General features: G+C 41.2%; 3 protein-coding genes across 9 annotated transcripts in view; 2 read left to right on the top strand and 1 right to left on the bottom strand.

Annotated features, from left to right (window-relative positions):
• Positions 1–6276, top strand: part of cdk5rap2 (CDK5 regulatory subunit associated protein 2) — a 28641-nt gene extending 22365 nt beyond the window's left edge. For 4 of the 7 annotated variants that reach the window (XM_026355878.1, XM_026355881.1, XM_026355876.1 and 1 more), the window contains 14 exons: positions 623–789; positions 1501–1848; positions 2272–2397; positions 2484–2600; positions 2741–2930; positions 3382–3503; positions 3868–4080; positions 4194–4274; positions 4376–4638; positions 4724–4873; positions 4968–5106; positions 5301–5347; positions 5455–5509; positions 6104–6276. In XM_026355878.1, the coding sequence (XP_026211663.1) occupies positions 623–789; positions 1501–1848; positions 2272–2397; positions 2484–2600; positions 2741–2930; positions 3382–3503; positions 3868–4080; positions 4194–4274; positions 4376–4638; positions 4724–4873; positions 4968–5106; positions 5301–5347; positions 5455–5509; positions 6104–6243 (2158 nt within the window). In that variant the 3' untranslated portion in view covers positions 6244–6276. The remainder of the gene's footprint in view (positions 1–622; positions 790–1500; positions 1849–2271; positions 2398–2483; positions 2601–2740; positions 2931–3381; positions 3504–3867; positions 4081–4193; positions 4275–4375; positions 4639–4723; positions 4874–4967; positions 5107–5300; positions 5348–5454; positions 5510–6103) is intronic. The other 3 variants (XM_026355877.1, XM_026355879.1, XM_026355882.1) reach the window with 3 other exon arrangements.
• Positions 6277–6355: 79 nt separating this feature from the next.
• nup188 (nucleoporin 188) lies at positions 6356–19513 on the bottom strand. Its single transcript, XM_026355883.1, has 43 exons — positions 19488–19513; positions 18862–18916; positions 18578–18651; positions 18407–18491; positions 18226–18306; positions 17992–18036; positions 17809–17901; positions 17585–17704; positions 17242–17453; positions 16809–16923; positions 16515–16715; positions 15814–15894; positions 15636–15728; positions 15426–15545; positions 15210–15336; positions 14916–15074; positions 14622–14748; positions 14424–14511; positions 14247–14323; positions 14022–14136; positions 13792–13912; positions 13599–13665; positions 13104–13229; positions 12728–12968; positions 12440–12646; positions 12154–12323; positions 12003–12072; positions 11848–11915; positions 11565–11760; positions 11144–11221; positions 10956–11041; positions 10700–10845; positions 10298–10473; positions 9955–10155; positions 9768–9860; positions 9480–9632; positions 8944–9081; positions 8771–8845; positions 8353–8568; positions 8091–8222; positions 7922–7995; positions 7697–7826; positions 6356–7469 (listed from the first exon to the last, which is right to left on the bottom strand). Exons 1-43 carry the CDS (start codon positions 19511–19513, stop codon positions 7290–7292), a joined length of 5238 nt encoding a protein of 1745 aa, XP_026211668.1. The 3' UTR covers positions 6356–7289.
• Positions 19514–19979: 466 nt separating this feature from the next.
• dolk (dolichol kinase) lies at positions 19980–22430 on the top strand. The gene is made up of 2 exons (XM_026356341.1): positions 19980–20108; positions 20695–22430. The coding sequence occupies exon 2, from the start codon at positions 20835–20837 to the stop codon at positions 22404–22406; it is 1572 nt and encodes a 523-aa protein (XP_026212126.1). The 5' UTR covers positions 19980–20108; positions 20695–20834; the 3' UTR covers positions 22407–22430.
• Positions 22431–24051: the final 1621 nt, after the last annotated feature.

Raw genomic sequence — 24051 nt, 5'->3', positions numbered from 1 at the left:
AACTAAGTATGTTGACTTTGCTGTTTCCTAACAACGGGAATTTCAACAGCACTTTTTATCGTTAAGATTAGAAATAAATATGCTCATAGTAATCTGGGTTAATCCATATTATCACTGGCGTGGGCAGTCTTGGGGAGCTTCAGCAGGGATCACAGTCTCTGCTGTCCTATGAGGAGGGAATGAAAGATTCTCCTGACAGCCCAGCAAGAATCCAGCTGGAGTTAGATAATCTGCGTTCCGAGCTAGAGGGCGAGAGAGAGCTGCTACAGCAGCACGTCAGCCTCCTCGTCCAGCAAAACCTCACCCTGGTTGAATGCGCCAGGGAGCAGCTGGACCTGTGAGTGGGTTTGATCGAGACAGCATGATGTTTGCTGTGAACTCCTCTTTAGTATTTCCCAGCTGTGTGTTTCCACTTAAAGTCCTGTAGTTAGGAACTTTTTTTGGCTTCCATTTCTTCTCCTTTAAGTGCAGTTTTTGAAAGCTGTTCATAAAGTTTTGTTCCTCGGTACCCCGCAAAAATGATGTGACTGATAAAATACAGCTGTTGGGTGTTCATAAAAACTGCATTTTACTAGCTGCTATTAACATGACTCATTCCTCCTTCTCTTCCTCATCCTTCTAGGTTAGCCAAAGAGCTGCAGGAGAAAAACCGCCTGATCCAGAGTCTTCAGAGCCAAGTCAGGGGCCAAAGTCGCAGCAGCCACCACAGTTCCCACTCTGATCTGTACTCTGACAGGAGCTCCTCTTCCTGCCACAGTATCTCGGTCACAAAGGGTGGACAGACTCACAGTAAGCATTTTCCAGATGCTAATTAAAGTCTTAATAATAGAATTCTTTTTGTGAAGGAGTGTGAACTTCAAATCTGTTCATAGTCTTAAGTGTCCCAGATGCTGGACTCACCTTGGTATATTATATAAAAGACTAAGATTAACTCAGTTTGCTTCATTAAACAGTCATATTTTTCCCCTTTCATCGCCCTGTGGTCCATTATTAAGGTTTCCTGAGTCACTGTCAAGGGATTCAGCCAGTCTAGTCACAGCCTATAATAGCACTTATTTTCCACTCAGAACTATTGTGTTGCAGTGAGGCATCTGACAGGACAAAGCACACCGACCACGGGCAGAGCAAGTGTCCAGTTTCAATCCACCTCCACTTATAGTTGCATTATTTAGTGGCACCTATCCGGTTTACTCTTTAAAATGTGTTTCCCTAAGGTAAAGAGACAGTGTAGGCTATTAAGAGACAAGTGAAGCACGTGGATAGGTGAAAGGTCTTGCAAAGTGTTCTGTAGACCCAAACCTATATTCACATTCCCTTAGTGATATGATACTCAATACCTAAACGTACCTCTTTGACATTGTAGTGTTCTGTCACTACTTTTAATTTAATAAAGGTCTGCTGATGGGAGACGTCCTTCAAACAGAGCAAACAAATATTGAAGGTTGAATATCTGTATTTTATATTCTCATTACTCAATCTTGTCTCTCTGTACATGTTTAGGCCAACGACACCCCAATGATTGGACAGGAGCAGCTGTCTCTCCTGTAAGAGGAGCTCACGAGGAAGGTGTGTCAGGTCACAGGGACCCTGCCAGCAGACTGCAGGGCCTGCACAGGGAGAACGGACGACTACAAGAGCAGCTGAGGATCAGCGAGGAGCTCAACGCCACCCTGCGAAGTGAACTGGACCTGCATCGCTTAATTATGGCCCAGACGAGCTCCCACCATCAGGAACGGGATCAAAGCTATGACCTGGAGGGGTCAGGGCTTCAAATGGAAGCACATAAACAAGACAGAGACACCAGCTCACAGACGAAAGCTGCAGAACAGCCTCAAGCTGTAAATTCAGGTAGGTAGTTGTTACTGCAATATAAAGTTCAGGATTTATATGTTTTCTACATAAGAACAAAAATAACTTTAATACACTTAACAATAGTTTTGATGGGATTAAAGCAGCTAAATCCTTTCAAAATTAAATGTATTCAGCACTTCTGGTTTGAAGACAAATGTGTGTTTTGCATGGTCATGCTGTTGCAACACTGAGAATCTGTTGTTTGAATAAGCACAATTATTTATTAAATCAGTATTAAAATTAATTACAAATTAAATTCTGTGTATTCTGTAAAAACAAAATGATGAGTTATGCATTTTGGCTCAGAGAAAAAAGGCCATCTTACAAACCTGGGGTATTGCTGATTTAGATTTTCAGGATCTTTTAAGTCCGTTTTTAAGTGCAAAGTACATGTTTAATTAGCTTGTGTGTGTTGTGCAGACCTGCTGGCAGAACATCTACAAGAGATTCGAGCTCTGCGACAGCGGCTGGAGGAGAGCATTCGTACCAACGACCGCTTGAGGGAGCAGCTGGAAAAGAGACTAGCTGAGGTGGAGAAAGACCCAGGTACACATTATCTCTCCCTGTCAGTGTTGTTGCTGGGAATCTCTGCACATAAAATGAAATGGTTTTCTCATCATTTTTTAATTCAGCAGCTACCAACATCTTCATCCATGGCAATGAAGAGCAGGGCCAGCTGGCCAGTGAGGTGCGATTCCTCTGGGGACAAAACCAAGCTCTTAAAGAACAGTTCACCTTGGGGTCTAGAGGTAAACACATTATCTTACAAGCTGATTGAGCAAAATATGGACACATGCTTTGAGTGAACAGAGGCAGAGAATAAAAACGCATTTTAAAAACAATTCTTATTGTACTTGACACTGACTCCCAAATATTTTTATTTTATTAGACAAGCAGAAGGAGAATGAGAAGCTGCGAGAGACACTGGCCAGGAGGACGGCCAAACTGGAGCAGAGCAGGAAAGAGTGTGAAGATCTAAGGCAGGAAAACAAACGACTGCTGGAGAGGCTGGAGCACAGCAGCCAGGAAAACTTACAACTGCAGGATTCACTGCACTTCAGCAAAGAGGAGCTGCACAGGTGCTCACTCACACACGCACACACATGCAGGCAGGTAATATTAGAGCATCACTGGGACACTCTAAATGTCTCCTGACAGTACACATACTATCATTACTCCTTTCCTCCATGCAACCCGAAACTACATAAGGCTGCTAATTACCATTCTGAAGACTCATTACTATTACCATTATTCAGTCTTATTAGTACAACTCAGAAACATGAGAGTCTATTATTTGAAGGCTCATCCATGAACACTATAATGACATTGTGTGACCTTTGCCCCTGATTCCTACTCACACAGCTGAGTAGGGCTGACATCTGAGACCTGGGGCCTAGTTTACTGTCAGATCACCTCTCCTCTCTTATCACTTATCTTATCTAGCGCAATGTTTGTGATGTGTGCGCTACATACACTGTCCAAAAGAAAAAGTCGCACACTATAATATTTCATTGGATTGCATGTTTCCAGGTTACAGTGTGAGGTGAAGCTCCAGAGGCAGCAGCTCTTAGATTCCCAACATCTCCTTCAGTCACTGCGAGTAGAGCTGCAAGTTTACGAAAAGATGAAGACCGATGCTCAGAGACACAACGGTAGGACAGGTTTTTGATAATAAACACACATGATAAGATACAGATTGATAGATTTTAAAAGCTGCCTTTTCAGATCTTGGACACATTAGTCTAATTCAAGAGCAACACTGAAAATTATCTGGAAATGATCTGCATGACAGCATTTTGAGTTTTACACTGTAAGACTGGGAGAAGTAAAGGTACTGTAGTCTATATTAAGTAAATCTCTGAGGTGGAAAATCCTCTGAGGTTTGAAACAGCAGAATACTATTACAGCTGTTAGGACTTGAACGTTGTTACCTCAGTTAAGTGTTTGGACAGTTTCCCTTGTTTCCCTTCCTCTAAACACAAATAAAACAGTTTCATTCATTGTACCTCTGTGTAGAATTCAGTGAGACGTCCCAGGAGCCCGCACCTCGCCCCTCCTCTGGCTCTGTGGACTTGGGGGAGCTGCTGTCGGAGATCAGACACCTGAGGCTGCAGTTGGAGAGAAGTATCCAGACCAACACAGCTCTGCGGCAGAGACTGGAAGAGCAGCTGCTCAGAGGACCCAACCGCTCTGAAACCATCAACATCAACTACCTACTGTCATCTCCAGGTAAACACGGCGTGAATATGTGCATGCTAATTACCTGTGACACATGCAGCTGCATGTCAAGCCACACAGTGACCTGCCAGGTCATCTTAGTATTGGTTTTACATTTGTCTTAGATGAAGGGGGCAGGTCAACAGGTCGAGAAGGCTGTGATCCTCTCCGTCACTCTCAAAATGAACACATTGGTGTGCACCATGGTGAGTTGGCTTGTTGTTTACTTAAAATAGTAAATACCAGTATATCACATTTTATCAGGGGGTGTGCATTGCAGAGTATGAATCATGAATCATCTTTTCAGATACGAAACCTCGTCCTCATTCAGATTTAGACAGTCGGTCAGTCAGCAGCAGCTCTGGTGAGAGTGTCTCTGCCGCACCATCTCGCCTTGTGCCGGGCCACCGCATGTGGGCCAATCGCAACGGTCGCCATATTTTGGGCCTGATTGAGGACTACAACGCCCTCCGCAAACAGATCTCAGAGGGTCGTAAGCTGTCACGCACCATGGACACACAACTGCAGGAGTGTCTGCACACCCTCAGAATGCAGGGCTCTGACAACAAGGTACGAAAAGTCTGTCGTGTTGTAGATGAACGTTGTAATAAACACTGTCAACATGGTTCATGTTATTGTGCGTGCATTTTCGTAGGTGATAGAACAGCAGCATCTGAGGAATCTGTCCAGCAGCACGAACACCATGCAGCAGGTGCTAGACGAAGCTGGTCGACTGCTCAAACTGGTGTGGAGAGTCTCTTTGCCAGCTGGTACCACAGCAGGGGACAGCAGCAACAACCAGCAGGTGCATCAGTCATTTACAAACACATAAACTGTGTCTACTCTATCCAATGAAGTATCTACAGAGCCAATTTTAATCAGTTTATCCTCCAAATCAGGATGAGCTGCTGAAAAACGAGATAGCCAGACTGAAGAGCAGGCTGTCACAGCAGGAGAGGATGCTGAGTGGAGCCGTTAAACGTCTCCGTACCACCAACCAGCTCAAGGAAGGAATGGAGAGGGTCATCATTGATCAGTGTATGTTAATCACTGAAGTAATTTATCAGGATTTTGTTTGTGACAGGATTTGCCACCTGTCTTTGTATCCTTAACTCGAGTAGGATTAGTGTTTAGGTATTTTGACCATTTTAGTCTTAATTTTCTACAGATCAATGGTTAAACAATAGTTAGTTTCAGAACTTATGTCTTTTAATATTGCCTCTCTTATGCAGTGTCTCTAACCCATGGAGTTTTGAAGAAAGCCAGAGGGAATTTAGAGGTGAGTTTACCCAAATAGCCATGCAGTGAAAATATACAACTAACAATCATTTTCTTCAGTGAATCACTCTAATCTTCCTTCTCACCCTTTCTGTGAAATAATGATAGACAAATTACTGCACCCTCTTTGGCCTGAAAGGCCTGTCTGGAGGACCAGACGAAGGTCAGTGTGGTTGAGGTGCAGGCTTTGATCTCATGCATGAGACCCTGTTGATTCGGTTTTAGCTATTGCATGAAGCAGATGCCAAAATACTATGTATTATAAAAGTTGCTTATTGGGAGTCACATTGAGTAATTAGAGTTTAGTTGTTAAGTAAAATCATTAAATTCTGCATAGTCAGGAGATTTTCCTTCACTAGTTTGACAGTCTGAACAAAACAAATCCACCTACCACATAGTAGTAGGTCTCTTTTTGAGTTGTGTACTGATCTGGGCTGTTAGTTTTTAAATCGAACTAACCATAGTTTCATATTTAACAAACTTAGGTCCAGTATCAACGTTCTCATCGCTCAGCATGAAAGCAATTCAACTGAAACTCTCCACATGTTGAACTGTTATCGTTAATACAAGTTTTGATGCATGTGTCTGCAGGCACTTTTATACGCTTGTAAAAGTGTATAAAAACTTCCGTATTGTGTATTGTTTCCAGCACCAGCTGGTCTTACCTGCATGTCTGTGTTGATACTAAGATTTCTTTGAACACCTGCCTGTTTCCAGTGTTGTATGTTACAGTATGTTGTTGGTGTTTCTGTTTCAGGAGGTCCCAGTCAATGGCCAGTAACGGACACTACAGACACTCAAGAGATAAGTGCTCCTGTTTCTGGACAGACTGTAGGTAGACACTCTGAATCCTCAGACGATCACAACAGTGACATTTCTTTGCACTGCAGCTACTGAATCTGTTGGTTCAGTGTTCTAAAATGCTAAATGATAAAGTAGCTACCTAAGGTTCATCCTGGCTTTCTGTCCTGCTGTAAAACTGTCACCTTAATTTCCTTTTCTTAAAGCCTTTTTGTCCTATAAATTGCACAAAACCTGCCTATAATTTGATTTTACTTTAGGTACTGAAAAGTTTGTCTTTTTAAATGATGCCCATGTAAATAATTGCTGCAAAAATATTTTAAAAATATTTTCCCTTCATTTTATATATGATGTATTAAGAACGCGAAAATGTATTTTATTACTGACTTTTTGTTTTCACCTGTTAGTTTTATGTATCGGATGGTTCTGGGTGACTGATCAAAGAATTATGTGCAAATGCAGTAAAGAAGAACGTTTAACAGTCAAAACTGTGGTATGAAAGTCCCTTTATTAACATTTACTTTTTTAAAAGTACAAATCTTGTTTACGGTTTCAAAATGTGTACATGGACAAGCCCAGGTTTAAAAAGTTGGCAAGAGATCAGATGAAGATTTAGATAAAATGCAGAGAATTAGAAAAGTGTATAACAGCTTCACAAAGTAAATGTGTTCTACTACATTGAGAATATTTGAATGGTCTAATTGGTTAAGTAGCTCTTAAAAATAATATCAGATCATTACGTATCATCAGAGTGACCTATAAAACTAGGCCTTGGAAAGATGGACTACAGTCAGTGACTGATGTTTGGTAGCACCAAGATGCACGTTTCTGGACCATTAGGCATCTTCTCATAAGTTAACACTTTGGTCATGGGTCAGTTTCAGTTACAACAGTAGTTTGTCTAAATGACATTAAAGTCTGACTCAAGTCACATCAGAATAAACACTCCAGGTCAGAAATGTTGTGTCATCTGTCCCCTTTCTAACTGTATATAAAATAAGGCCTGTTTCAGCTGGTTCCACTATTGAGAGTACATAACTAGTGTCAGCTTTGTACAGAACAGTTAGTCTTACCATAGGGACAAAAAAAAAAAAATAACCTGCCTGTGTTTGAGATCTGCGTCTTATGCTGAAAATCTACATCTATCTCTGCACAAGTCTGACAAAGGCCTGAACGAGCTGGATGAACGGCTCCTGACCTTCATGGCTTGCCTTGGAGCCAGGGGTGGGTGGTTTAGACTGGGTGGAGGGAAGAATGCCGCTGGCTGGGGAAGATGGAGAGCCCCTTCGGAAGTGCCGGGACAGGCTAGAGAGAAGAGTGCTCTGGAGGTACAACAAAAAGGAAAATCAAAGTTAGCTAAAATATTCAGGAAGTCTAGAATAATTTATTTATTATTATTCCATTAGTCACATGACATTAATTCAAAGGTGTAAGGAAAGAAAAACTAAATATACATTTTTTTTTCTGTGTATTTGTTTACAAGAAAAATTCTGAGTGTTACCAGAATCATAAAAGCGTTGAGAAAGTTTAGTGAGGTGCAATGACTCACCAGTTCAGAGCTGAGCTCCTGCTTGAGCCTTTGTTTGTCTCGATGGAGGATGGACGGATCTTTTAAACACCGAACAGCCTGAGAGATGAGGACATAGAAACAGTTCTCCATGGTGAACATCAGGAGTGACCTGGAAAAAAGGAGAAAACAAGAGGTAATAAGTCAAATTTATTCAAGATTTTTAATGTGATAAAAGCCAAGTAAAAAAAAAAAAAAAAGACTAACTTCAGAGCTTGGATCTCCTCTGAAGAAGCTAGTGAAACTATGCTAAGTGAAGCTGGCTCCTTCTTCTTCTCCATCTGTGAAGTAAACAACACAAAACAATCAGGAATCCACAGTACGTCGACTGCAGCTGAAATTATTGGTGGTTTCATTGAATACATCGAACATGTACCTCACTCAACATGCTCAGAGCCACGTTGATGATGGCAAGCAAGGTTCCAAATGACGGAGCCACATCAGGGTCAAACGCTGGAGTTGTGAAGCTGAGCACAAACAGGGTCCTGTACTCTGCCAAGTCCATACACTGACAAAGACACATCCGCATTTGTCATGTTTCTGTGTCTTAGCATCAACATAAACATGTGGCACTTTATGATTTTAGCTAGAAACAACTGAAGCCAGAGGAACTGCCTGAGTAGAATAAGTAAGCTGACCTGGTCCAGGAGGATCTGACAGCAGTCTGGGGTGAAGTGCTGCAGGGTTGCCAGGGTTTTGCTCAAGATCTTCAGTAGACTGCATTGCACTGCTAGCAAGGCCTTCTGCTCTGCCTCCTCCCGCTCCCCTCCACCTGCTGCCTCTTTAGATGGGGTTTGTGGGGGCTTCTGTGTCTTGGGAATAGGACCAGGGGGCAACGCTTCACCATTTTTAGCCTAAAAAATTAATTAAATGGTTATTTATCTGATTCTAGAAATGTCATTTCTAGACAGGATTGTCCTGTTCTGGGCTGCTTAAAATTTCTCTACGTACACAAGAAGGTCATTAAAAGTCATGTTGGTGTAATAGAAGAAATAATAGAATTTTAATTGTCATTTTCGAGCCATTATGAAGGGACACAACTTCCTGATTTCTGACCTGAAGGTAGTGATGGAGCATCTTTTTGCTGTGCAGCAGATATGTGCAGGTCTGGCACAAATAGCACAGGTTTACCTGCACAGATGAGATTGAAAGAAAAACACTGAATAACTGAGTGGTGAATTATAACTCCACTGGAGCTGGAGTTTATTGGAGCTTTCCTATGGACTTGCCTGTACGTCTCGGAGGAGTTTGGGAAGGTGAAACTGCCACTCCTTACAGAAGCTCGATAGCTGCAGCAGGAAACCAACAGTGTGGTCGGCCTCGTCCAGACACGCCAAACTCTGCACTGTTCGCACGGCATTCAGACACTGTTTAGGAGAGAGAAGGTAAACACCAGGATCAGTCTATTAAAGTAGTGCCTAGTTACTGTGGTACCATGACAGTACCTGCTACTGCACACCAGCATTCAAGTATTTTGTATGTATGTTTTATTACTGGATGTAGCTTATGTGCTTTTTGTAAAGTTAAAATGTAGGAAAATATTTATAGATTATTCTATTTTCAATTAAATGTAAGAGAAAAGCAAGCAGTGGCATATACGGGTGAAGAATATCGATCTGAGACAGACCAACAAAATATTAATCAAATAATTGGCATTTAAAAAAAACTAAAATGTAAATTAAACGTATATGGGATGTCAGACAAAAGCTGTTAGAGACACTTTCGTTAATGCTGTAAGAGAACTTTCATGTTATTACAGTCCTACCTGCAGAATGCGTTCTTGATGAACTCCAACAAAATCCAAGGCTTCATTGATGAAGTTGTAGCGCAGAGTCTTGAGCAGACTCTCCATTAGAGACATGCAGAGGCGGTACACACACGGCCAACAGGCAGAGTCCTGGGACTTGCGGGAGAAACTCTGCGCAGGGACATGGATATTCTCTGTTACTATGTCATTTTAATGCACACAGTGCTTTCTGCATTACTAATTAATTCCATGTTACATGCAAGAAAGATCAATGTGAAGTGATTGCTATAATTTCATTTATTTTACCTGTGAAGCTCCATTTGAAGAGCCCTCATAGATGCTGAGGAGAGGGAGGCAGATGGTCTGAATGACTCCTGCTCCAGCAACAGCTGCGGCTCCCTGCAGGAAAAATGAAGACATAGATTTACATGAAGAACTGATAAATAAATAAATAAATAAAGGCAAACATTTTTTAAAGTAGACCGATAGTAACCTGAGGAGTGCGTGCCAGCGTGAGCAGCAGGTGGAGTGCAGCCTCGGTGAAGTAGAGATTGTGTTTGGATCGAAGGCTGACCTCCACAGCACTGAGCACCGAGGGGAGAACCGGGACCTTCCTCATCACCGAGACCCAGTGTTCACCATCCTCATCGGTGCGACATAGCTCCTTGGCTAAGTGCAGTGCTAGAACACAGACCTGAGGAAATATTGTTCAATATTAACCTCAGAAATTGGTTGCAATTTCATTCAAATTGTGGAACAATTATTAGGTAATTATTATTTTATAAGCAGCCTGTAGAAGTTCATCTACAAACAATTTTTTAGGATGCATCACTCACCCCATCTCTCTGGTCCTTCTGCGGGCCACGAGGAGAGTCTGTCTCCATGCTGTCTTCATCCTCCACATCTCCCACCTGGCTCATGTGGCGAGTGTTGTCAATGAGTGTCAGGGCCTCATCTTTCACCGTCTCACACACAGACAGCAGCAGCTGGGGGAGCTGAGAAATATCTCCACCTGAGACAAATTTACATTTACATTTAGTCATTTAGCAGACGCTTTTATCCAAAGCGACTTACAAGTGAGTAACAAGGCAAGCAAACAAAATCTAAGTCAGGAAGAAACAACAGCAAAGCAAAGTGCTATCGAACAAATGAAAATATATTAAAATAATTAACTTAGACTCGACTGCAACACTTGACACAAACACAAGACAAACAAAAGATTCAAAAACACCTCTTACCGTTGAGATCCTGAATCTGTAGCACTGAAATGAGTGCAGAAAAGATTTTGGCTTTAGTTCTCTCCATCATCTGCTGGTCCGCTTGCAGGACACTCTCCAGGATCAACGACAGAGGAGATAAGATGTCAGGAGCACCAGCTACCACACTGGGGACAGGAAGAGAATAGAAAGAGTTAAAGCAGTTAGAATATGTCATGTGCTCTGATGATATTTAGGAAACCTATAATCTCTCTCAGTCAAATGCATGAACACAAACCTTCTCCACTGTTTAAGGAGGATCAGTAGTAGAGTGGCCATCATTGATCCAAGACGAAGACAAGACACAGATGTGGGCGTCGTCAGCTACAGGAGATGAAAACATAGACTGTGGTTTAAAAATATGGAAAAAATAGAATAAACAAAAATTAAAGAACAAATGAAAAGGAAATTTTTGCCGGAACTTACAGCAGCTTTAGTCCCATCAAGGACGTCCATGAAAAGTTTCAATTTGGTTGACTGGTCCGTTAGCTGCATCACCTCAGACTGAAAACATAAAATAAAGTTCTGTGTGGCTCACTAGTAAAGTTGTCAAGCCAGCCTGGTGAATTAGCTAAATTAGCCTAGCATAAATACTACAGTATCACACATTATACCCTATGAAACGCCAACTTTTGTGTGAATGAAATGAAAATGGAGCATAAAAATACAAACAATACTTTTACAAAACAACCAGACTAAAAGATGTAGACTGACTTCTTTTTTTACCATACAGGCACATGAATTTTGTCTATTGTCTCATTTCATCAAGAAAGTAAAAAAATACTTAATCTTCTCTTAAGATTAGTTTACATAACTATATATCACAATAATGATGAAGTTTACATACATGGGTAGTGGAAAGAATCAGCAGCATCCGCCACGCAGAGATCAACATCTGGGTCTCTGGGAAGTAGCAGATAGCTTCCTCCTCCATCTCTGTTACATGACACACTAGAGACTTGACATACTGGGACCAATATTCATAACGTCGCGCGTTGGAGAACTTCTGCAGCCCGTCTTTCAGAGACTGCTCCAAGGAGCCACTGCAACAACACAGACACAGTTACCATCAGTCACTAGGGTTCAAAACAATTGTCTTTAAATGAAAGTAATAAATACTCTGAACTTACTTGACAACATAGTAGATCTCCAGGCCGATGATTTTCATGACAAAAGCACATGTCTCCAGGACACAAGGCTGAGGACAAAATATAATTCTAGGGTTAACACACATAGCATCCGCTTACTTGTGCATCATTACAGCAGTGTAAAAACAGCTAAATACCTCTGTGGTGTCTGAAGGTGGGGTGAGGGTTCCAAAGAGAGGAGTCGTCAGATTCTCCCAAAACCGCTCTCTGTGTAGAAAAAGCAAGAATTAATACGTAAATATATCAAGTGTTAGGTTAAATTTGGGATTGTGGGAGAAATGTGCCTACTTGGTACGTAGGACTGAGATGGCACTATCTCTACGATCCTGCCAGAGAGCAAGGAGGAAGGCCAGGGCTGCTCGGTGGAGCAGTGGGGGACACCAATATTTCCCTTGTTGTTTAGAGTCAATCAGGTCCAACACCACATGAAGACAGCTCCATTCACCCAGTAGAAACTCCTACAGGTTAAAAAAAAAAAAAATCACTCACTTATGTTTTGAATGCAGGTGCAGCACTACAACGTAAAGGAAAAAAAAAAACTCATTAGTACTTCATGCATCACTGCAGTTTATACCTTTGATCCCTCGCTGCCATCTTTGACTTCCAGGTTGAGGAACAGTTCAATGAGACCAGGTTGAGTTTCCACAGCCACAGTAAGGAATTCCAGGATCATGACTTTGATCCTCATGTCTTCTGTTTTACTCTGCAGCCGAGTGAGGAATGCATCCCTGATTGCAGCTGCGTCACTGCCAAGACAGGCGTAGACTGACATGGGAGCCACCTAGAGACCAAATATAATAACGTCAACATCTATTCACCAAACCGGACTGTAGATACTGTACAGGTGTGCAGGAAGTCTTACTGTGGCGAGTCTTTTGAGCAGCTGGATTGCGAGGCGAGGCAGCGCTGGGTCATGTTTGTGGTAAATATATTTTGCCAGCACAACTATGAGATTGTCTCCATGACCACCATGCTGTGTCAGAGCCTGCTCCAGAGGGGACATAACATCAGAAGGCGGCTTCAGACGTATAACGTTATTTGTGACCGAGAAGGCCAGTTTGACTGTCTGGATCAATATCTGACCTGGACCCTCAGAACCACAGCTGCATAAGGGCAGAAAAAAAAAAAAAAGAGAGAATTCCAAAAATGAATTACCAAACATGACAACATACTTATTCTTCAAACAGATTTTGACAGAAGGTTTGAGGGAAACTACATAAAAACATGAGCCAGTTCACCTGCTGGGCTGAGCAGCCAGGACTACATCTATAGTGTTCACTCCAACTGCCATAATATTGACGACTGCTTGTCCAGCTTCAGTGTTTGCCAGGCTGTAGATGCACAAAGACTGCAGGGTGGGAGTGCTGCATCAAGGAAGAGAGGCACATTAACAACCATAACCTGAACTAATCAGGGCTATTTTGTGAATATAGGTAAAATAATAATCATAATCAATTATCAGAACACAGTGACACACACACAGCATTGCTCTCACTTTAGTTTCCATTGTTTGTGGTTGTTTTTTAAATTCACAATAACTTCTCAAAGCTTTAATAATGTGGGTCTGTGGTACAAATTAGAACTACATTCAAACTGGTGCAGGTCTATTTGTACATCAAATCTTATGTTCTGTGGTCTTAAGTGTCTCATCAATTCATTTCAGTTTAAATATTCCTGTATCAGGAGGTTTACATTGTTCCTACTACTCTGTTTGTAGGACTTGTTACGCTTACCTGCCCTGATCCTCTCCTTCTGGGCTCAGATTGAGTATGGCATGGATCAATTCCAGAATAAGACAGCCTGCAACAACACAGAGAAACCAGTTTTTATTCAGGCTTAAATTTAATTTCCTAGTCTGGAAGAAAGAAAGAATAAAAAAAAAAAAAAAAAAAACACAGTTTCCACAGTCAGAAAAGTTCCTCTTACCTATTCTCTCCCTGACTCCATAGGTGTTGTAACGCCACTTGTGATATGTGGGCAGCATCTCCTTTAGTACCAGCAACACACAGGGGATCGGGCCTTTGTTTTGAGTGCTACCAAGCTGACCCTGCAACAGAGCAGAGGGATAGAAAGATACAAATTATAGCAGCAGGACATCAACTTTATAGATTTAAAAATAAAAACGGCTTTATGGGATATCATCTGCTTGTTATTACCTTGACCAGGGTAGTAAGGAGACGAAGAAAGGCAATGGTCACAGCATACTCCCCCCTGGGCTGTTCGATCTGGACCAGCAGGTTGCCATAGTTACCTGCCTTCATGCCCTCAGCACTAGTAAAATAAAAACAATTTTCAAATATTTCTTACTTCTCCTAAAAATAGAAGTCTGATGCTTGTCAGGCAAATTAAACATTAGGTAAAACACAAATTGAGATGTTTACCTTACACACTGAGCCATGCTTGTCAATGGGTTGGAGGCAAATGGGAGGAAACCAGTGTGATGCAGACTGGACCACACCTAAACACAAAAAGACAGGTAAGGTGTGTGAGGAGGAATCAAGAGCACATATTTTCAAATATAAATGTCACTTGTTAATTAATGCGCCCAGTGTGCTCACCTTTCCAGGCATCCTTGCAGCCAGTACAGAAAGGCAGTTCACACAAGAAGCAATCACATCCACTGGAGGGTTAATGACTGATGTTAACCTAATAAATGATAAACAATAATTGATAAACATTTGATCAAAACTCCTTCAAATAGGCATAAACACAATGTAAATAATATACAGTACATTGTGTTTGTAGTGTCTGTTTACCTCTGCAGCAACATGTAGATGCGTGAAGTGAGAGGCAACAGACAATCTGATACAGTCCAGTCTGTGCTTATAATCTTATGGACCAGATCCAGGATGGGCTTCACACGTGTACAGTGAGCGATAACATCTAGCACAAGAAAAAGCAGAGAAATAATCATTTTAAAATTAATTATTTCATTAACTGACTGTATGAAATTATTACTACCATTATTATAATTACTTAAAAAAAACTATTGATCATTCACAACCTAAATAGTATATCTGTGTAAATAACAGGTAATGAAAGACAAGTACCTGCAGTTGAAACAACATGGAGCAGCATCTCCACCTCACAGGTGAAGAGAGTCCAGGAGCTGTATGAGTAATCCCAGCGCACAACGTAACCCTGTTCTCCTCCAATCATCACCTGGCCCAGCACTCCCTGTGGCATCCACAGGTTGGTCTGCCCTGTGCCTGATGAGTGTGGAAACATTAGAGTGGAGAAAAATTTCACCAAATCAATCCATACTTTAAAAAAAAAAAATTACTAAAGTAGACACTAAACTTCCCATATGTTCTCAAATATTAAACTGTAACTAAACAACTAACCAAGAGGGTAGAGGAGTTTTGGTGTTTGCCTCCTCCAAAGTGTTTCATCATCCTTGGAGATAATGTCATTGGGTTTGTGCTTGTAAACTTGTGTGTAGAAAGGCATCTTATCCAAGAAGTTGTAAACCTGTCACATAGAAGTAAAAGCACACTGTAAATCCATTTATATCAAGGCTGTATTAAGTGTATGTTTAACTGTGCATCTGTGAAACCCACCTTTTTAACAGTTGATTTGTTTGACACAAGTGCAGTTAGAAGTTGCAAAAGCGGTCCAATCTTATGAGGAAACATTCCAGCGGCACTGTCCAGGATCATTCCCAATCCCATGTTGGGCTTCTGAATGTGAAATTTGATAAACAGGACACGTTGTCAAAATGTATAATTCTCATTATCTTATACATCTTCGGTTCTGTTTCTTTTCCTTACCGTCTCCCAGAAGACTTCAGCCAGATTGGGAGCAGAGAGGACCTCACAGGCAGCATCGATCAGGTAAGAGCACTGAGTCGCTACACTTTCAGTCTGTCACATGTAGTAAGACAAAGTTACCCACACAGGTTAAAATTTGAATAAGAGAATAAAGACATGTAAAAATGAGTCGCCGTACCTGTAAACTTTCTTCTTCAAAAGAGGTGATCACAAATGAGAGCAGGCCATAGACACACATTTTTGCTGTGCTTGCTGTGCACTGAAAGAGAAAGAGTTGAGAGTTTTTTTACACAGAGTAAACATGATAGTTTAGTAACAGTTACATTTTCAGAGGTCAACCCTAACTTCTTGGTAGATTCAGTGTTTCCAGTAGAAACTACTCAGCTCACTTGAATGCAAGTATATTTTCTCAGTGCAGTGTCTGTGGCTGTCCTAAAAATATAAACCATAGATCAAGAGATATCATTATGAAGTCGCCTTAGTTCAGATCCTGTCTATAAAACCGATCCGGAGTACAACATGCTTCCTGTCTGCCACATGGTTTTCATTCTAGCCATCTCATTAGAGACTGATTTAGGTTTGAGGCCCCATGTGATTACATTTAAATACTCAGCAAAGAAAACCAGGAGCACTCTGTGCCCAGATGAGATTTGAGAACCACAGCTCTTGGGCATTCAGTTAAGACCTTGGGATTGACGTATGGAAGATGAAGAAGGGCCAAAGGGGTGGTATGGTCGTTTAGAAGTGTAAAGTAACAGGATGTCATTAAAGCAATTAAAGTTAATGCAAGAAGAGGTACATGGTCCTCAAAAATAGAAAATGGTTTCAGTAATGACACAACAATCAATAAAAAGATACTATTGCCCCTGTATGTCTTACATTATTCACGGAAACTCCAAGGCCTTTCAGCATGGTTGAAAGGTACTTGAACACGCCAAGCTGCAGGGCAGTGTTGCCTATCCTCCTGATCACAGGGCTTGACTCGTCGGGTCTAAGCGTGTGTCTCAGCAAGACCCAGGCCAAAAGTACTGGCCCATGATGCGGGATGTCACCAAATGTTAGCAGAAGCTGATCCATTTCCTGGAAGAAACAAAGAAGGTATATAGTATGTGTCATACGTGGGTCTTATTTATTCTAGGTTGAGAATTATTGCTCTGGGACCCCAAAACAAACCTTGATGACATCAGGAGCGCTTGAGAACTGATGCTGCTCTGTACAATCCTCCAAGGCACACTTGTGCAAGAAGTCTATGTCCATTCCTTCAATCAGGATGAGAGAACTTAAATATCTGTAAGCCAATAAACATAGAAAATACTAAGAATTAACTTATGTTACTTATCAGTGACCTCATAATATATATCAACTGATAAAAAACCTGGAGTACAGACAATACAAAAAATGTTAGGAATAGATTTAAAAACCCAGAATACAATGTTAAAATCATATTAACCAACATGGTGCACATTCACAGCTCAATTTGCAGTATAACTTTTGTTTTCAATCAAAATCACAAACAATTAACAGAAATCTAATTTACCATCCCACAAGGACATGCTCACTTTAAATACGAGAGGCACAAATACACAAACTCTGAGAATGCTCTCACCCAATGCAGTCAACCAGCGCATCCATGCTTTTGTCTACTAGGTGTCTGTTGGTCTGCCGCAAACCAAAGCCCTGCTCCTTGAACATTTTGGTGAAGCTTAATAGGTCAGTTGGGCTCATCTCAAAATAAGCGTAATACAGAAAGATAATCTCAAGCAGCAGAGACTGTTCTCTCAGGCACTGTAGGAACCATCGAGATACCTGCCGCTCCGTCTGGAAGAGGAAAAGTTATTATTGTACAAAAGTCAGTTATGAATTTTAAAAAATATGTTATATTTACATTAGAAACTCAATATAAAGTCTAATAGCCATATATGAGCCAAACATATGATGCAAATTATCACCATGAGGTTTCCATGTGTTTCCCATGTTGGTGCTTCTGCTCTGAAGAGATTCTCAAACTGTGACTGGTAGTTGCTCACCAGGTCCTTTTCCAGTTTGTTGACACAGTTACAGTACTCAGCCTGGACAAATTACAAATATACCAAAGTTTATTAAAAAACATATTCTAAGTGCGAAAAACACAATTAAAACAATCTCACATGACCTCGATCCAACTGCCTCTTACCCTGTAGGGATGTCGCTCATCCTGAAAGTATGTCAGCAACAGCAGGACACACCTGAGCAGACACACACGCTCTTCATAGTAGTAGTCTGCTATCTGTAAATATAAACACACGTACACTCATTTTATTAAAATCTTTTAAATTATACAGCATGTAAATTGCTACAGATCTCTGTATGTTCGGACCTTCAGCAGCAGTGCCTGACTTTGTCGCTCATCTTTGAGAACAACCTGTGAAGAAGACCACCAGTGTTAGATCTTTCATTCATGAAAAATGGTCAACCTAAATTATCGCAAAAGCAGTACAACATCTCACATACAAAACACAGTATCACATAAAACTTAAAAAACTGTGTGATAAATTTATTATTATCAGTTTTACAGGTTTCTGTCATTTTTGTATATTGTGAGAACAGATACCTTTAACGAATCACGGGTTCCTCTGTAATCTTCCTGTAGGTAGCACTGTAAAAGCTGCACACTCTGTTGCTCATCAAGACCCTGCAACATTATTAAAGCATTAAAAGATTATGAAATGCAGCATTAAAATTGTGAATCACACATTTTACATAAAACAGAATTTTTTTTTTTTAACTCTTACCAACAGTTTACTGATCCTTAAACCAAAATCCTTCAGCGGTTGTGCAACATCTTTTTTTTCCTTCACTTTTTCAGCAGACGAAGCACTAGAACAATTGATACTGCACATTAACCCTTATGAATTATGAATAATTGTGCATTGACAACTGTATCAACATATCTGTAGCTATACCTGGGTGGCTTGTAGTAACCGAGTCCTTGATGAAGTCTCTCCCAGTGTCTGTCGAGCTCTGCCTCTATCTGAGCCTATCATTGCAAAGAGTTCATAATAAGAAAGAATTTAAAAAGCACATATGACATTCAAAACATTTTCTTCCTTTTGCAACTGACTAACATTAAGATACATAAAAGAAAACTAAAGAAAGAATTCCCTTAGGACAATCCTTTATTAAACTCAATATCAACCTACACACTGTTGTGTTAACAGCCTAAAGAGTACATGCATCACCGACATACCGGCTCTCTCAATGCAGATCTTCCCATCAGAATGGTCCATAACTCCCGGCAGCTCCTAAGAGAAAAATTGCTAGATTTTATAATTTTATAATTTCATTTGAATGTTCATTTGATTTAATAACAGGCTTAAACCATTTTCAATCTTCTACAGTAGTCTATTTTGAAACTGTGCAAAGAAAAAAACAATTATTTTTATTTAATCTAAGCTAACATCCAAACACTAGCATACGCTTCTCCTTCATTATAACGAATAATGTGTTATAACCAACAGTGTCGGTTAATGGCGCTAACTGTAAAAGATGTAAACGGCAAACAGAAGAACTTATTAACTAAACAACTCGTTAGTTTACTAAATAACGTTAGCTGTGCTGACACTCTTGTTGACATGCGGCTGACACACCGCGCTGCCGAAAAGCCATTCAAATGTTTAGCTAGCTGCTAGCACTTGCTAAGCTAAGTTAGCGTGGTGCTAAGAGCTCAAAATACAAGTTGTCAAACATAAATGTTACTGCAAAAACGACCAAATAAACAGAAACATTGCACGAAAAGAGTTGGGCGTTGGTAAATACACTGAAAACTATTTAAACAACGTAAACGTTAGTTAACGTTTGTGACTATCTGCCTACCTGACGCTTATCTCCGAGTCCGCCATCGTCGCTCCTGCCTCCTGATTGGCTGTTCGGCGGTGTTGTCATTGGTGTCGTAGGCGCATTCTTCTTCGCTGTTTCCGCCGTCTTCTTCTTCTTCTTCACAACGCAGAAGCGATCTTTGTTACTTCACCGCCATCTGCTGGAGGTAATTAAATATTCCGTGTTGACCTAAAACACATTAAAAAATATATATTCTGAACAAAAACGTAAAGAATCTTGTTTTTATGAGCCACGCTAATATAGCACAACTTTTCTTTTGTGTGTGACTAATTTGTTTTACACAGAACTAGCTAGGACGTAAATGTTAACGGTGTAACTAAATAGAAAACGTAAAAGCCAATATATTTTTCTCAGTGACCTAACATCTTTATTAAATGTTTAAATAAACAAACAATAAAATAAACAAAAAAAAAGATTTAAATGACGCCTTTAAAAGCCGTTTTACAGTTGTACCACGTGACCCGGCTGTCAAATATGGCCCCCTCCTCCTGGGTGTGAGAGAAGCGACAGCTGACGAAGGGAAGAAATCTGTGTGAAAAGGACGGCACCGACTCTTACCATCGTACATATTCGTCTAAATAACATCGCACTTATGTGGTACGTACACTTGTCTTCGTCAATATGGATTTTATTTCCATTCGTCAGCGGTGTGTGCTCTGTGGCGCTATGCTAACTCGGTGGAGTCAGCTGTTTTGCAGTTAGCTTGATGCTGCCTGAGGTTGCAGCATCCTTGGCGTTTCTCCCGTCAGTCACGGTTAGCTGGGCTGTGTTAGCATTGGATGTAATTAATGACTGAGTATCCTTTTTCTGTCAGATGTGACAGTAATATGTTAGCAGCTGAGTCAGCCCAGTGACACGCCAACGACCTTTTGTTCCCCCCAAGAACAAAAGGTTGCAGCTGAGAATGAGTAGAAAGTAGAGACATGTCTCCTGAGGTCTCATTCATGCGTGATTTCACACTGACTGGGTAAATGTTCAGTGTGGCCATAGTTCATGACCACTGATAAAGCATGACCAAAGTGTAATGTTAAGATAATCTAGGCTAGGATGACTCATGGCCTTGAAAATACAATCATATACAAACTGGATTCTGTATTTGACAATGAAATTGCTTTGAGGAATTCTATTTTTGTGATTTTATGTATTTCATCTTAACCTGAGAAACATTTCCCCCTTTTTCTAGATATCCTCAGCAAGTTAAAAGTGCCTGCCAAATGATGAAGTGTGGCAGAGAGAGGAAGTGACAGAGGAAGGCCTTCATTGTTGCAGACCATCTGTTCACATCAAACTTCATCCCCCACTGAAAGCCTTCAACCCGCAGCCATGCAGATCAACCCAGTGTACGTGGAGTCCGCTGTCGTTTTGGCAGTGGTGCTGTGTGTTCACACGGTGGTCTGGAACCAGCACTCCTGGTGCAGCATAGCCCTCTTCATCCAGGCTTTCTATGTACAGCATAAATGGGACCGTCTGCTCCGGTCTGGGGGTGCCGTGTTCCAGTTCCGTCTTGCAGCAAACAGCGGCATCGTCCCGGCCTCCATGGTGATGCCCTTGCTCGGTCTGGCACTGAGAGAAAAGTGCTCTGCCTCAGGGAATGTCTACTTTGAGCGCTTCTCCATGGTGGTCACCATCACAGGCATGATGCTGGCACTGTTTCTTTCTCTGATCGCACTCGGTATCACAAGACCGGTGCCCACAAATACATGTGTGATTGCCGGCTTGGCAGGCAGTGCAATTCTCTACACAACTAAACAGACGCTGACGGTGTCTGAGGTCATTGAGGTTTTAGAGGTGCTTTTGATCTTTGTCTATCTAAGCCTGATTGTGCTTTACCTGCTGCCTCGCTGCTTCACACCTGGAGAGGCGCTGCTTATTGTCGGTGGAATCAGTTTCATCGTCAACCAGCTCATCAAGCGCTCCCTAAATCTGGCAGAGGTCAAAGGCGACCCAGTGAACTATTTCCTCCCAGTGGTAGTAGTGGGCTCACTATTGCTGGGTGTTTTCTTTGCTCTGCTCTTCTGTTTCATGGAGTCAGAGACCTGGGTGTCGTCACTTTTCTTTCACATGATGACAGCCGTACTGGGTCTGGGGATCCTTCTGCCGTGGCTCGCCCTGTTTATCGGCCGGCACCCCATCATGTGGCTGTTTGACTTTCTCGTGCTAAATGAAAGAAGACTCTATTTGCTGGGCTACTGGGTGTTTCTGGCTGTCGTGGCCACTTGTGTTGTATTACATCAAAACCACCAGCGCCAGTCGGGATCCAAAAAGCACCAGGCCTCAACTGTTGTCAGGAAGTACTTCCATCTGATTGTAGTGGCCACATACGTTCCAGGGCTGATATATGACAGGCAGCTGCTCCATGTGGCATCAGTGGGTTGCTTGGCTGTTTTCCTGTTCCTGGAGTATGTGCGTTACTTTCGCATCAGGCCACTGGGTCAGCTGCTCAGGCAGCTGCTCACCTTGTTTCTGGATGAGCGGGACTCCGGGCCTCTCATTCTGACCCACATTTACCTGCTGCTAGGTATGTCTCTGCCCCTGTGGCTATTCCCTGGCCTATGTGCCCCTAAGGGGATACTTCCTGGTGCAGGTGGGCTGGTGCCTTATGCAGGGGTGTTGGCTGTGGGGGTTGGAGACACAGTGGCCTCTGTATTCGGCAGCACCATGGGGGAGATCCGTTGGCCCGGCACTAAGAAAACCACAGAGGGGACTGCAACATCGGTGTTTGCCCAGATCATTGCTGTGGCCATGTTTCTTATATTTGACGGGAGCATCAATCTGAACTCCACCTATTCATGGATTGTTGGCTCCATCAGCCTGGTGGCCATGTTGGAGGCCTACACCTCCCAGATAGACAACCTCCTACTCCCACTCTACCTCTTCATCTTGCTGTTGCTTTGAACAAACAAATGGCACAAACAAAAAAAAAACAAAAACAGATCCCTCTCTTGGTCCTCAACCCTGAATTTGTAAAATATGTGTTAGAAAAATAAAAAGCCATGACAGAAGTCCCTTTAGGAATCAAAGGACTTAATGAAATCCTGGAGTCATTTGTATTAGCACAAGAAATGGCAAAAGGCTAATAGCTTAATGAAGTCAAGTAAACCTAGGTGGCACTAAAAAATCTTCTCCATACTTTATTTGACAGCAGACCCGATGTTAGCATGACATTACGAGTCCGTTGTCTTCAAATCACGTCACTTCTGTATCGGTTGCTTGGACGAATCAGATCATTTCAGACTAGTAAAGGAACGTGGGAAGAGTTGCTAAAAATTCTTTAAGCAGGTGACGGTGGTGGTGTACGGTTTCTCTCTACATCACCTTCTTGACCACAAGGCACTCAACAATAACAGTTCCTGAATTATGCAACAGAAAAAAACGTCTTTAAACATTTATAGAACTGTGGACATCAGGTGCTGCTGAATGGCGCATTGTAAAGATCAGTGAGCTTTTTCCTATCTTGTCTCATTCTCGCAAATGCCTTTGTATTGCCTTTGAAGAACATTATTTAAAGTTGGCTTATTTCTGTGTTTTTCTTAATCAACTTTTTTCATTATTAGAATATTATTTTGCCTCCCTGATGGCAATATGAAGGACTTGCTGAAAGTATTTGCCTTAAGAAGTATATTTTGTATCACACGTGACCTACTGTTGTAGATGAAAGCATGGCAGCCCTCTTTACTCTTCTATATAAGGGCTGGTTTATACTTTGATATGGCAGAAACTCACTATGCTCCTGCATGACACTAATGTGAAATCCAGTACTGTAACATGTATGCAGGTATACTACAGTATATTTTTGTCTGGTAAATTTACTTTGCTTAATATTTATGTGGTTTGATGGGACCCTCTAAAGGTAAATTTAATATATGTTTCCTTGTGATACTGAGCCTTCAAAGCTCTATAGATACGCTTTGGGCCAAACTGATGAACATAGACCTTTTTTTTAAGCAGTTATTTATGCTTTATAGAAACTTCTTCTTGTCATCAGGTTTGATCTCATTATTGTGAGATGATACTACAGTTTCTAACTGGAAACTTGTTTTCAGCATGAATTCACAGCTGTTTTCTATGTTGTGATGACAATTTATTAGCATGGTCTTATAAGTATCTTGTTTTTGCCACCATCCTTACATTTTTATAAATGTAACATTGCATGTTGAGTGCACCAGAGATGAAAGATATAATTAATATGCCTGTGTGAGTGAGTGTTTTCACTTTGATATTAACATTTGGTCTTTGCTTTCTCAGTTGACTTGAAAATGAACTTGAACAGTTTGGATGTTGTGGTTTAAGAATCATTCACACATGAAGTTTCCGTTGTCTTCATGTAGGTTTTGTCTTATAATGAACACATTAATGGCTGTAAAAATAGGAATCTGCCATCTCATTTTCACACAAATGGAAAAAAAGTGACTTTGAACAAGAATAATGCTGGTTAGTACCAATGGTGACGAGGAATAAAAATAGATTTAAAAACAAATTTTCCATCGTTAATTGTCTATAAAATGTTGATCAGAAAGTTTTATCTCAAATGAATTCTTCC

This window comes from Anabas testudineus, chromosome 12 (genome assembly GCF_900324465.2).
Source record: "Anabas testudineus chromosome 12, fAnaTes1.2, whole genome shotgun sequence".
Lineage (NCBI taxonomy): Eukaryota > Metazoa > Chordata > Actinopteri > Anabantiformes > Anabantidae > Anabas > Anabas testudineus.
This window is presented reverse-complemented; position numbering and strand designations above follow the sequence as displayed.